At 38.1% G+C, this 13,364-nt stretch overlaps 1 protein-coding gene and 1 pseudogene across 3 annotated transcripts in view; both read right to left on the bottom strand.

Annotated features, from left to right (window-relative positions):
- Itsn2 (intersectin 2) overlaps window positions 1–13,364 on the bottom strand; it is a 144,172-nt gene that overhangs the window by 109,917 nt on the left and 20,891 nt on the right. For all 3 annotated transcript variants that reach the window (XM_008848726.3, XM_008848736.3, XM_029553850.1), the window contains exon 2: window positions 7,385–7,449. In XM_008848726.3, the coding sequence (XP_008846948.1) occupies window positions 7,385–7,415 (31 nt within the window). In that variant the 5' untranslated portion in view covers window positions 7,416–7,449. The remainder of the gene's footprint in view (window positions 1–7,384; window positions 7,450–13,364) is intronic.
- LOC103746510 lies at window positions 10,704–10,981 on the bottom strand (annotated as a pseudogene).

Genomic DNA, 13,364 nt, shown 5'->3' with positions numbered 1-13,364 from the left:
GCAGCAGTTAAGGACACTGACTCTTCTTGCAGAAGACCCAGGTTCAAATCCCAGCACCCACATGGCTGGGGATCCGACAGTCTCTTCTGTCCTCTGTGAGCACTGCACAACACAGGTGCACTTACCTACATGCAGGCAATACACGCATACACATAAAATAAAAATAATAAATATTTTTTTAAAGTTTTATAAGATTACAGTTAAAAATAAACAGATGTACTGAAGAACTAAGGATCTAGAATAGCTAAATCTGCATACTTCTGAAATAAATTCCACATGTATAGTAAAATTTTCCTTGTTTTTATCAGCTTATTAGAAAATAAATAAACCTGACAGAACTCCTGTGGCAAGGAAGACAAGTATATATTTACAGAGCTTATCTACTACTAGATGGCTCTGGAAAAATGATGGTGATTTGAAAAAATAATGAAAATTACAACAACAGAGGATGACAAAGATGGAAACATCACTTTGTTGAGCCTTGATTATGTCAGGCACTTCATACACAGTAACTCATTACCCTGACCACCACTATACTATGAATTAAGGTACTATTATTAACCCTATTTTATGGATAAGGAATCTAAAATCAATGTCAGAAAAGTAACTTGCTCAAGATAATACAGTAAGTAGCAGAGCTGAGATTAGAACTTGGGGGGTTGAGGACTTAGCTCAGTGGCAGAGTGCTTGGCTAGTAAGTACAAGGCCCTGTGTCCCCACCACCAAGAACAAAACTACAAGGGAGCTGAGATTAGAACTGGGATAGTCTGACTTCCCTGCACTGTACTATCTTCTAACAACATGAATAAGATGCTCCAGTTCTCTGTACTTTAACTGCCCCCTCTATAACCTAGGAATACTCTCTAACTGCATAAGGTTGTTGTAGAGATTACATGTAACAGGCAATATGCCTACAATAAAACAGAACTAAATATCATTTTTTATCTATTAAGAGCAGAAAAATAAACCAGTGGGCACAGAGGAGTATGGGGGAAGGAATGAGTGAGAACAATGTATAATGACACATATGTATGAAAACTCATAATGAAACCCATTACTTTGTATGCTTATCTAAAAAACTAATTTAAAAAATGAAAAATAGGCAAAATTATAATAGCTAACATTTAATGAAATTTACTATTTATCAGGTACTTTTTTTTTTTTTTTGGTCTTTTGAGACAGGATCTCCCTGTAGCCCCAGCTGGCCTAGAACCTGCTATGTAGATGAGGTTGGCCTTGAACTCAAAGAGATCCCCCTGCCTCTGCCTCCCAAGTTCTGGGATCAAAGACATGAGTCACCATGCTCCATCATCAGGTGCTTTTCTAAGAGCTCTATAACTATTTCTTCAATTAAGTTTTCCAACAATCTCATAAGGTAAATACCACTATCACTGTTTTTTTTTGTTCTTTTCTTTTTATGTATACGAGTATTTTGCCTGCATGTATGTAAATATGTAAGTGTACTACATGTCTGCAATACCCACAGAAGTCAGAAGAGGATGCCAGATCCTCTGGAACTGGAGTTACAGAGAACAATTGTTAGCCACCACGTGGGTACTGGAAACCGAACTCGAGTTGTGCTCTTAACTGCTGCATCATTTGTCCAGGCCTCTCTTTTTTTTGATGAGGAGGAAATAGCACACAGAGATTAAACAATTTGTCCAAGGTGATAAGTGTTGAATGCAAGATTGAAATCTACTTAGGCCCAATTGAGTTCTTAAACTCTCTGCCTTAATGATAATTAAAAAGAAATAGATCTACAAATCCATTTTCAAAATCAATGCAAGAAATTCAACTAGGGCACTAGAAAGATGGCTCAGCCTTTAAGAGCATTGGCTGCTCTTACAGAGGACCCAGGTTTGATTCCCAGCACCCACATGGCTGTTCACAACCATCTGTAACTCCAGTTCCAGGGGATCCAACACACTCTTCTGGGCCTCTATGGGCACTGCATGACACATGTGCACTTACAGACGCGGGTAAAACATTCATATACATAAAACAAAATTTTTAAGGGGCTGGAGAGATGGCTCAGCGGTTAAGAACACTGGCTGTGCTTGCAGAGGACCTGGGTTTGGTTCCCAGCACCCACATGGCAGCTAACCATCAGTAACTCCAGTTCCAGGGGATCTGACACTCTCTTTTGACCTTCAAAGGCATTGCTTGGCACGGGTACACTTACATGCAAGCAATGCACTCATGAACATAAAATAAAAATATATTTAAAATTAAAAAAAGAATTCAACCAAGAAAAGATAACCTTTTTAACAAAAGACACTGAAAGAACTGATCATACAGAAAACAAAAAATAAACTTTGATGATGCATCATATACAAAAAAATAACTCAGTGGACCACAGAACTAAGTATAAGAACTAAACTACAATATTTCTTTAGGGAAACACAGAAGGGCTAGGGAGATGGCTCAGCAAGAGAATACTAGCCTAGCATGTACAAGGCCATGTGTTTGCTCTCCAGTACTGTGCCCCTTCATCCCACACCCCAAAAGAAACCTTTGTGACTATGGATTATGCAATGACTCTTTGGACACAAAACACAAACTATCAACATTTTTGATAAACTGGACTGCATCAAAAGCTAATCTTTGGGTTAGGGAGGTGACTCTGGGTAAAAGCGCTTACCACTCAAGTGAAGGACCTGTGTACAAATCCACAGGCATATATAAAAACATGGATGTGTAGTGCCATTGATTGTCTGTAAACTCAGTACTCCTAGAGGGATATAGAAGTAGAGACAGGAGAAATCTCCAGAAGCTCAACAGGCCAGCTAGCCTGGTAAATGCAGAGGGAAAATCGGGACCCTGTCTCAAATGAGGTAGAAGGCAACAAGGAACAACACACAAGGATGTCCTCTGACCTCCACAAACATGCAATAACATTCATGTGCCCACATGTGACACACACACACACACACACACACACACCCTAATCCTTCTATTCTCTCTTCTAAAAGATTTTATTTTTAATTATTTACATATGTGTGGGTTTGTGTGTGAACTGGTGCACTTAAGTGCAGTGCCTGTGGAAGCTAGAAGAATGAGTTGAATTCCCCTGGAGTTATAAGCAGTTGTGAGCCACCCGTTGTGGGTGCTAGGAACTGAACTTGCAAGAGCAATATATGCTCTTAACGGCTGAGCTAACTTTCCAGCCCCCAAACCTTCTGTTCTCTTAAAAGTACTGTTAAGAAAATGGAAACAGCCAGTACTGTTAAGAGTACTTAAAAGTACTGTTAAGAAATGGAAACTATAGGTGTAGCACACCTATAGTCTCAGCTATTTAGGGATCTGAGGTGGAGAACCACCTGAATCCATGAATTTGAAACCATCTTGGCCCACACAGTGAAACCCTTGTCTCAAAAAAGAAAGTGAAAACACAAATTACAGACTAGGAAAAAGTACAACATATTTGATAAAATACATAAAGAATATATAAACAAAGCATATATAATGAACTATTCAACTCAATACTTAAAAAAAAAAATCTTCCTGGCTAGGAATACAGCTAAATGAGACCACACCTGCCTAGCATGTAAAAACCCTGGTTTTTATCTCTAATGCCAAAAGAGAGGGATAAGCATGTGACAAGATGCTTGATCTTATTGATCACAACAGAAATGCAAATTAAAACATATCCCACAAAAATACATCCCTGCATGACTAAAGAATGCCTGAAAAAGAATGTCTGATATTCAAACATACAAACAAAAACAATGGACAATACCAAGAACTGACAACAATACCAAGAAACTTTTATGTTGCTGATGGGAAAGTATAATGAAAAGTCACTTTAGAAAACAGTTCGGTGGGGCTGGAGAGATGGCTCAGCAGTTAAGAACACTAGTTGTTCTTGCAGTAGACCTGGGTTCAAATCCCAGCACCCACATGGCAGCTAACAACTGTCTGTAACTCCAGTCCCAGGGGATCCGATAGCCTCTTCTGACCTCCATGGGCATTGCATGACACGGGTGCACTTATACACATGCAGGCAATACATGCATACACATAAAATAAAAATAAATCAATTTTTTAAAAAACAGTTTGGCAATTTATTACGTTAAATATTTACCATACAAATTTCAATAGATTCTTGAGGTGTAACAACTGTGAATTGTATTAATATCCATGAGAAATTAAGACCTATTTCCATATAAAAACTTATTCTGATAGCCAAAGCAGATTTAGTCATAATCTCTTTTAACCCTGGAAATACCCAAAAGCATCCTGCTGATAAGTGGATAAACAAAGTGTAGTATGCATTTATTTAGGAACATGTATGGTGTGTGTGTGTGTGCACATAGGTGTAGAGGCCAGACATAAGGTATCTTCCATAACTGTTCTCTACCTTATTTACTTTTTTATTTATTCATTTTTACTTTATGTGTATGAGTGTTCTGCCTGCGTGTATGAAAGTGCACCCATAACATGCAATACCCAAGGAGGCAAGAAGAGGGCATTGGATCCCCTGGAACTAGACTTCTGGACTGTTGTTAGCAACAATGTGGGTGCTGGGAATCGAACCCAGGTCCTCTGCAAGAGTAGTCAGTGCTCTTAACTGCTGAGCCAAATCTCCAGCCCCTATACCTTATTTTTTAAGTCAGGGTTTCTCACTGAACCTGGACCTCACAGATCAGTTAGGCTGGCTGTCGAGTGAACTCTAAGGATCGGCCTGTCTCTTTGCCTGCCAAGTGCCGGAACTCACAAAGATCCTCCTGCCTCTGCCTCCCAAGTGCTGGGATTAAAGGCGTGTGCCACCACGCCCGGCAGAACACCTTTTTATGTGGCTGCTGAGGCTCAAACTTGGGTCACGGTGCTTGCACAGTGTGCATTTTACTGACTGAGCCATCTCTCCAGTCCATGTGGTACACATTTATTCAATGGAATGCTCAGCAGTTAAAAAGGAAAATTGCATGCAGCATCACAGATAAATCACAAAAGTATTTTTCCAAGTAACAGAAGCTAGACACAAAAAGCTACATATTGTGTATTCCATTTGTTTTGATATTCTGGGAGAGGCAAATCTACAGTGGCTGCCAGTGGTCAAGGATGAGGCAAAGGCACACAAGGGACATTTTTAGGCAATGGAAATGTTCTATTTCCAGATTTATGCAACTAAATGAATTTGTTAGAATTCATCAAACTGTATAGTAAAAAAGAGTGAATAATACCATCAATAACCTCAACTTAAATAAACTAAAACGAACTAGGAATGCTAACATGTGCTTATTATAGTCCCAGGTACTTGGGAGACAAGTGGAAGGTTAGCCAGAGAAACAGTGAAACTCCGTTCCCCACCCTCCCCCTGCACCAAAACCAAACCAAACCAAACAATAACAACAAAAAAGCTAGAGCAAAAATATAAAGCATCTGATATCTGCCTGCCACATGGAAGGTACTCATTAAGTTGGGTTCCTTATTCAAGTCAATCCCAGTAAACAATATAATTAAAAAGAAGTTGGGGCTGTTGGAGCAGCTCAGTATTAAAGCACAAGCTGAGGATGAATGTGGCCCTGGTTTCAATCTCTATTATGACAGAGGGAAAATCTTTCAAGCTCTTCTTCTGGTACAGTACTCTTGTAAGAGATTATCACAAGAAGATTGTCAGAAACCTTAAGACTATTTGAAGTCTGAGGGTCTGATTCAGAAGAGGCTTGAGCTGCACTAACACATATGTGTACATTCTTAGGCAGCAATTGGCTACGTCTCTCCTAAGACAACAGACAGTATGCTGCAGCAGGCCCAATGTACCAATCCTTGTCGCATTATGACGCTCATATACAACTATCTCCTCAACTTTTCTTGGCTACTTGTCTTCATAGTGGCAAACTCAACCGACCTGTTAATATTGACTGACTAATTCCTCATGACTCCAACCAGCAACTCTGACCTCTTCATATTCATGTACTGAATATAAATGGGATACAAACATGAATATATAAAATCCCTTACTGGAGCTCACAGACTTTCTAATGTTTAAGACTCCACCAGCCAAGAAAATCACAAATAGTAACTATTAAATATTATTACGATTACCATTACTTGTAGACTAGAAATGCTCAACAAGTTAATCATGACATGGAATAATTCCTAAATAGTGTTCAAAATAACCTTCAAATTTGGACACTATACAGCAAATGATAAAGTAGTCATGTAAGATATTAATGTGTCAAGAACTTTCTAGAAATGAGATCACCTCAAAATGAGAAAACTTGGAAATATAAATTCTACCTTTTTTACTCAGAATATGCAGCAGTAACAGAACCTTTCAAAGAGCTAACAGTTTGCTATTTTATACCTGGGGGGGGTGGACAAAAAACCTCTTAGTCTCTATTTTGAGCCTTATAGAAAGATAGAGTAAGCTGAGTGTGGTGGCACATGCCTTTAATCCAGCACTTGGGAAAGAGAGGCAGGTGAATCTATGAGTAGGGGCTACAGGAAGATGAATGAACGAGAGAAAGAGAGAGAGAACAAGAGAGAGACAGAGACGGAAGGAAGGAAGGAAGGAAGGAAGGAAGGAAGGAAGGAGAAGAAAAAAGAAGGAAAGAAAGAGTAATAAGTTTAGAAATTGACGTTTAGTATTACCTTTAAAAACTAATATTCTCTCACACTGTCGGATAATCAAATTTAGAAATCCATTAAAATCTCATTCATTTTCCCCCAAATTATCACTAAGTCAAGAATGTGATATTTCCAAACACATTTCTGCTGCTTATTCTCTTCTTGGTTATCAGCTCTGTTAAGCATGTTCTTATAACTAATGAAGGAAAATCCACACTTATAGAGCATCCATTATATGCTTGATCCCATGCAGTCAATAGTAACATCCCTGTTTTTACATGTGTAGATACACTCACACACATATGTATATATGCAAACACGTATAAAGAAACATACTTAGGTAGTAATGTCAATATTCTAATAATTCTAAATTAAATAATTCAAATACCCAAGATGCTATTTACATACAATAAAAACTAAATATTAGAGAGAGAGAGTGCATTACTATTCACCTAATGGCACCCTGCTTTTTGTAGTTCAGTTTTGTGTATTAAACAGACTATACTTTAGGTTATTCCTTCCTGTTTGATGGAAAGTACACTTTCCCAATAATACCACAGAACACAAACAGAAGTCTGGAATTTACTGCAAAATATTCTAATAGAAGATACATGCAATGCCATGAAATAAATTATCAGTATTTTCATAAAGAATATTTGAAGTTTTACATTAATAAAGTCAAGGAAAATTATTTACACAAGTATTTTAAACCTCTGTATATATATAAAAAAAAACAACAAAGCCAAAACCCATCACCACCACAATAAAACCCATATCCTCCTTAGCCTGTCACAAACATAAAGCTGCTTACCATTCATAACTGTGGGAAACTGAGCCATCATGATCCTGATTTTTTTCTTGCTAGCTCTCAGCCATCTGCAACATAAAAACATGGAGCCATTAATAATACAACAAGGGTATATCACAGCTTACTGTACTCACTAAGCAGTAGGAATGTCCATCCCTGTCAGTTCACTTCCAACAAAAAACAATGCAGAGCTTCTGCTGCTGCTGAACAGGCAGAATTCATATTTAGAGAAGGGTAGAGGATTCTGTGGGGTAATGATGCTGCCTTTAATATATAATAATTTAAAAGAAACAGTCACATATTTAACAGCAAATATGGAATAAAAAAACCCTTGGCATGAACCAAAATTCTTGTAGAAGTTAATTCAGGAGAAAGGAAGAGCTGTTATAATTAGGCAAGAATTGATTTAACCTTATAAATTGATTTAATCTTATAAATTAAGTCTGTAAGAATGAAATGGAAATCCATAATGTTCTTTTTTTCTTTTTGAATCCCCAAACAAGAAACATATCTAAAATAAAAGTAGCACTGCTGTCTAATTAAGCTCTATAGGTTTAAAAACAGTTTAAAAGGAGTGAACTACCAGACATGGTGGCATGTACCTTTAATCCCAGCTCTTGGGAAACAGAGGCAGAAGGCTGTGGGTTCAAGGCCAGCCTGGTCTACATAGTGAGTTCCAAGCCAGCTGGGGGCTACAGGAAGACCCTAAAAAAAAAAAAAAAAAAAAAAAAAAAAAAAGGAGTGAAGTATATAGCAAAGCGGTACAAGACTTGTCTAGCATGCACAAAGCCCTGGATTTGATTGTGCACATGCGTGCGTGAGCGCGCACACACACATACACACACCCACACACACCCACACACACATACACTGGGGGGAAGGCGGTGTCTAAAAGTAATTATCGGGGCTGGAGAGATGGCTCAGCGGTTAAGAGCACTGACTGCTCTTGCAGAGGACCCAGTTTCGATTCCCAGCACCCACATGGTGGCTATGAACCGTCCTTAACTCCAGTTCCAGAGGAATCCGAAGTCCTCTTCTGACCTCTGTGGCACTGCACGACACAGGTGCACTCTCATACATGCAGGCAATACACTCATACACATAAAATAAAAATAATAAAAAAGTAATTATCAAAATGCATAATTATTTAAATGCACATATGTTTATTAAACAAATGCACTAGTAAGAGAAGGGTCTTTGGAGATTACCAGCTCTAGGTTCAGATCTCCTTGGCTATATTCCTAACTCTGACCAGGGAAAGCTATTTAACCTTTTCAAGTCTTGGATTCCCAATCTATAAAAATACTTGCATTTTTTTTTTTTTCTTTTGAGACAGGGTCTCCCTGTAACCCCAGCTGGCCTGGAACTCACTATATAAGCCAAGCTGGCCTCAATCTCACAGAGGTTCACCTGCCTCCTGAGTGCTAGGATTAAAGGTGTACACCATCATGCCTGGCTTGCATCAGTATTTTAAAAAATATTTTACTATTTTTATTTTATGTGTAGGAGAATATTGCCTGCATGTACATAGGTGCACCCCTGTAGTGCCTGCAGCAGTCAGAAGGTGTTGGATCCCCTGGAACTGGAGTTGTGGAGAGTTATTAGCTGCCATGTGAATGCTGGGAACTGAACCTGGGTCCTCTATAAAAACAGTCACTGCTTTTAATCACTGAACCATCTCCCCAGCCTCTTGCATCAATAGATATATTGGTCTTTTTGAGACAGGGTCTCCCTGTAGCCCCAGCTGTCCTGGAACTTACTATGTGGACCAGGCTGGCCTTGAACTCACAGAGATCTGCCTGCCTCTGCCTCCCAAGTGCTGGGATAAAAGGCGTGCACCACCACACCCGGCCCTGCATCAATATTTTAAGAATATTACATAATCCAGTATACTGCCTGACACATAGTATGTATTCAATAAATGCCTGTTATTTTTCAAACATCCAAGGCAAGTGAAATACTTTGATACCAGAATTCATTATTTAACTGTACATAAATGAAAAATTCAAAATCTATTATAAGACATCTATTTATCCAAAATAATTTACGTATTAGTTTTAGGAGCCTCAGAGAAATACTTGCAGGGGTAATTTTAAACAAAGCAGTCAGGAAGGGTACACATTAGTGTATCACCAGAAAAAAAAATGGGTTGATCACCTGTCAAAAAGTTGTTACAAGGTACTTTTATCTTACCAAATTGTATGCTATCATCCCATGCAACCAAGGATCTAGTCCTCAGCTTTAATGACTTAGATAAATATGGTTATAGTTCATATTTATTTAGTGACTCACAGTAACAACAACAAAAACCTAGTATGTAAATCCAATTCATTTATTTACAAGAGAATTGATAAATTTCTTTTCTTCCTACAGAGCAAACTAGTTCATCTGACTACATTTTGTGGTAAGTAAGAGTTGATTAGAATGGTTAATGTTGTGCAATAGGCATCAATATATCCGATATGTCTGGTCTGATAAATCCATCCACACAGCAAAGATAAGCCAGGACTGGGCTATAAGAATGAGTAAACCTCCAAGAAGGCTTACCATGACACTGCCAATTTTATTTGTAATAATACTACCCTCCCTGTCAAAACATAGTCTAAGCTTTACAACAATGGGGTTATAGGCCTGTTTACCACACTCATCAACCTCATGTGTTTACTCCCTCTGGGCAGGAGGAAACTTTACCCACATACGCATTGGTTTTCTTCATTCCTTCCCTAAAAGATAAAGTCTAGTTATTGGAGTTGTTTAGTACACAGAAAATTAATGCCAAAACTGTGGTTGGGAACTCCTACAGGGTACTGTGCTGAGCCTTAAAGGATGAATAAGAATTTATTATAATTCTAAGATTAAAAATTTTGGATTTAGCCAGGCATGGTGGTACACACTTTTAATCCCAGCACTTGGGAGACGGAGACAGGCAGATCTCTGTGAGTTCCAGGCCAGCCTGGTCTACGTAGTGAGTTCCAGGAGACCTTGTCTCAAAAAAACCAAAAAAAAAAAAAAAATCTTGGACTTAACCTGTAGCAGACAGAAGTTTTAAAAGGTTTTATGGAAAAGAACACGGATTTTTTTTTTTATTAAATTTTTTCAAACTTTATTCCCAGGCTTCTTCAGCTTAATTTGCTGCAAAGAATAAATTGTGTATAAGCAAAAACTGAAAAGAGCTGCAGTGTCCAGGGAGCTTAGACTTAAAAATATTAGAGATCTAGATTTATCAGATCCATAAACAAAAGAATTTTTAAAAAGCATTCATAAAATAAAAGAGCAGGTCCCAGTAACTTCAAAGTTTTATCTTTTCAGAAGTTGACTCAATTCAGTTTGCCTCATTCTTAGAAGCCTATCAAAACTTTCCACAAGATCTGGAACTTCATCATCATCATCTTCTCTAGTAGCAAGGGGTGCTTTTCCATTTACAGATTGTTTGGGCAGAGCTTCAGCCGGTTTCCTTAAACTAGTCAGACTGTTGGCACCAACCTGGTTTAGGATGCTAGGAAGCATTTCTGTCAGTTGCTTTGTCTCAGCATGGCCTGTAATTGTGAAAGTGCTTGCTGCCAGAGATGCCTGAACTTTAGGGTTGTTAAAGTGGATCATTGAGAAGAACACAGATTCGAGACAGACAACTAGGGGACTGAAAAGATGGCTCAGTAGTTAAGAGCACTGACTATTCTTGCAAAGGATGTGGGTTGGGTTCCTAGCACCCACATGGTGGCTAACAGCCATTGGTAACCCCAGTTCCAGGGGATCTGATGCACTATTCTGGCCTCTACAGACGCTGCATACACATGGTACACTTATATACATGCAGGCAAAACATTCAAACACATAAAATAAAAATAAATAGACAACTAATTTTGAAGAAAAGGCTAAAGCAAGGAGATCAATCAATTCAAGCTGAGAACTTAACCTGGCACCTGATCTAAAACAGAGGCAGCAGGAAAAGGAGATGAGCTAGAAAAAGTGAAGGGTTCAAAATAAGCAGAATTCACTGATTCTTCGATATGAGTAATTATGAAATAGAAAGAACCAAAGAGACAACTCTCAGAATTATAGTTTGAGTCTGGGAAAAGTGTGATATTAGTAGCTAAAAAAGTTAACACAAGCCAGGCATGGTGGCACACACCTTTGATCCCAGCATTTGGGAGGCAGAGACAGGCAAATCTCTGTGAGTTCAAGGACAGCCTGCTCTACACAGTGAGTTCTACGTCAGCTGGGGCTACAGGGAGACCCTGTCTCAAAAAGACAAAAAAAAAAAAATGTTAACACAGAAGTCTCATAAACCAAGTTATGACTACAACTTCCTCAACTTCCTAAAACACAGAACAAATCTACAAACAAGTATAACATTTTTGCTTCCTCAATTTAAGTTACCATAAGCATATAAAAACAAAATAATTCAGGTGTGCAACTGCAAGCATTATTTGCTTTTTGTGAGAGATGATTTTAAAACATGAAAGAAAACTCAACCAAGACATGATATATAGCATACATAGCACCAAATTTGTTACCAATGATGGGCTGGATAGCAGGGAGACCATGGTGACCAGAATCCCATGATCATAAAGCCTTTAATCAATTAAGGTCTAAACTTTCAAATCATCTTCCGAACTTTTGGCTGGGTATTCTACAAAGACAACAAAAGGCCATGTGGTAGATAATCAATCATCACACTCATAATCCTGAAATAAAACCAGAGAATAACCAAATAATACAATGGAAATGGAGGGCAGATCTGGCTAAGCTGAAAGTATTAGTATTAGAATCTTTCCCACCTTCTCTGTAGTATTAGCAATCCAAACATGCAGGCACTATTACAGCATTTACACACATACGTAGCATGTGACTGATTGCGGCAGCACCTAAACAGGATCACATAACTTGCTGGAATCAATAAGCTTTTAAAGCATACCATTGTATATCTGTTATATTTACACAGGTTCTTTCTGCCCCACTATGCAATTAATTGCACATTTAACGATTCTGCTAGTCTACTTGCAGACTTATAGAGAAATAATTAATTATAGCTGAGGCTGGAGACATAGCTCAGTACACAGGCCTAGTTAGCATTATAATGCTTTGCGTTCAACCCCCAGTGCAACAAGAAAAATAGTTATAACTGAAATTTTGAAAAATACAACAGATTATATAAAACTGTCTTACATTTTATAATTCTGTTCTACTTTATGTGAGCATAATTGTTAACATTTACTTAATGTTTTCTGTTAATTCAATATATTCTTCTATATACCATCTGCCATGTATCATGTTCAATCAATATTCATTGAGAATCCAAAATATTCTAGTTCTGCACATGGAGTGTCACATAACAAAGTGCTAGGTATCCTGACAATACCAAGTCACAAAAAAATCCCTACAAGGCAGATATTTTACTCACTTCACAGATGAAGAAACTGAGAGGTTAAATTACTTGCCAATATCCAGTAAGTTATGAAACAAAAGTGATATTTTCCAAGCCTATCTAACTGCAAAGCCCTTTATGTACCTTTTCCTCTCTTCAATGGAGATAACAATGAGAAAGTCACATATTCATACAAACAGCTGGTGGACTTAATGCTCATACATTTGTGGGGGAGAAGAAAAACCAGCAGGAGGTGTTTCCCAATACTCAAGGCTACATCAAATAAATTAGGAATGCTGACCATTTCTGATGTCTTGGCATAAACCTCTGAAAGGAAAGAAAGGGTAACCAGCATCTCCTCAGTTACAAAGTTGGTGGGTGTCCAACAACACCCTGTTCTGCTGTGTAGAGAGGATAACAAACAATGATGGATAGCTTGGGAAGTTTACAGTCATAATCTGAAATGTGTTAATTATTGATGGTTCTAGAATACTTGTGTGGAGATCTTCTGTTCAATAAAAATTAATGGAGAACAGTACGTAAAGGAGACTACCATGATTAAATTTATCCTCCTCCTCCTCCTCCTCCTCCTCTTGTTTTTCTTAAGTTTCCTCCGCC

Source organism: Nannospalax galili, unplaced genomic scaffold (assembly GCF_000622305.1).
Source record: "Nannospalax galili isolate Female #2095 unplaced genomic scaffold, S.galili_v1.0 scaffold1191, whole genome shotgun sequence".
NCBI classification, from domain to species: domain Eukaryota; kingdom Metazoa; phylum Chordata; class Mammalia; order Rodentia; family Spalacidae; genus Nannospalax; species Nannospalax galili.
This window is presented reverse-complemented; position numbering and strand designations above follow the sequence as displayed.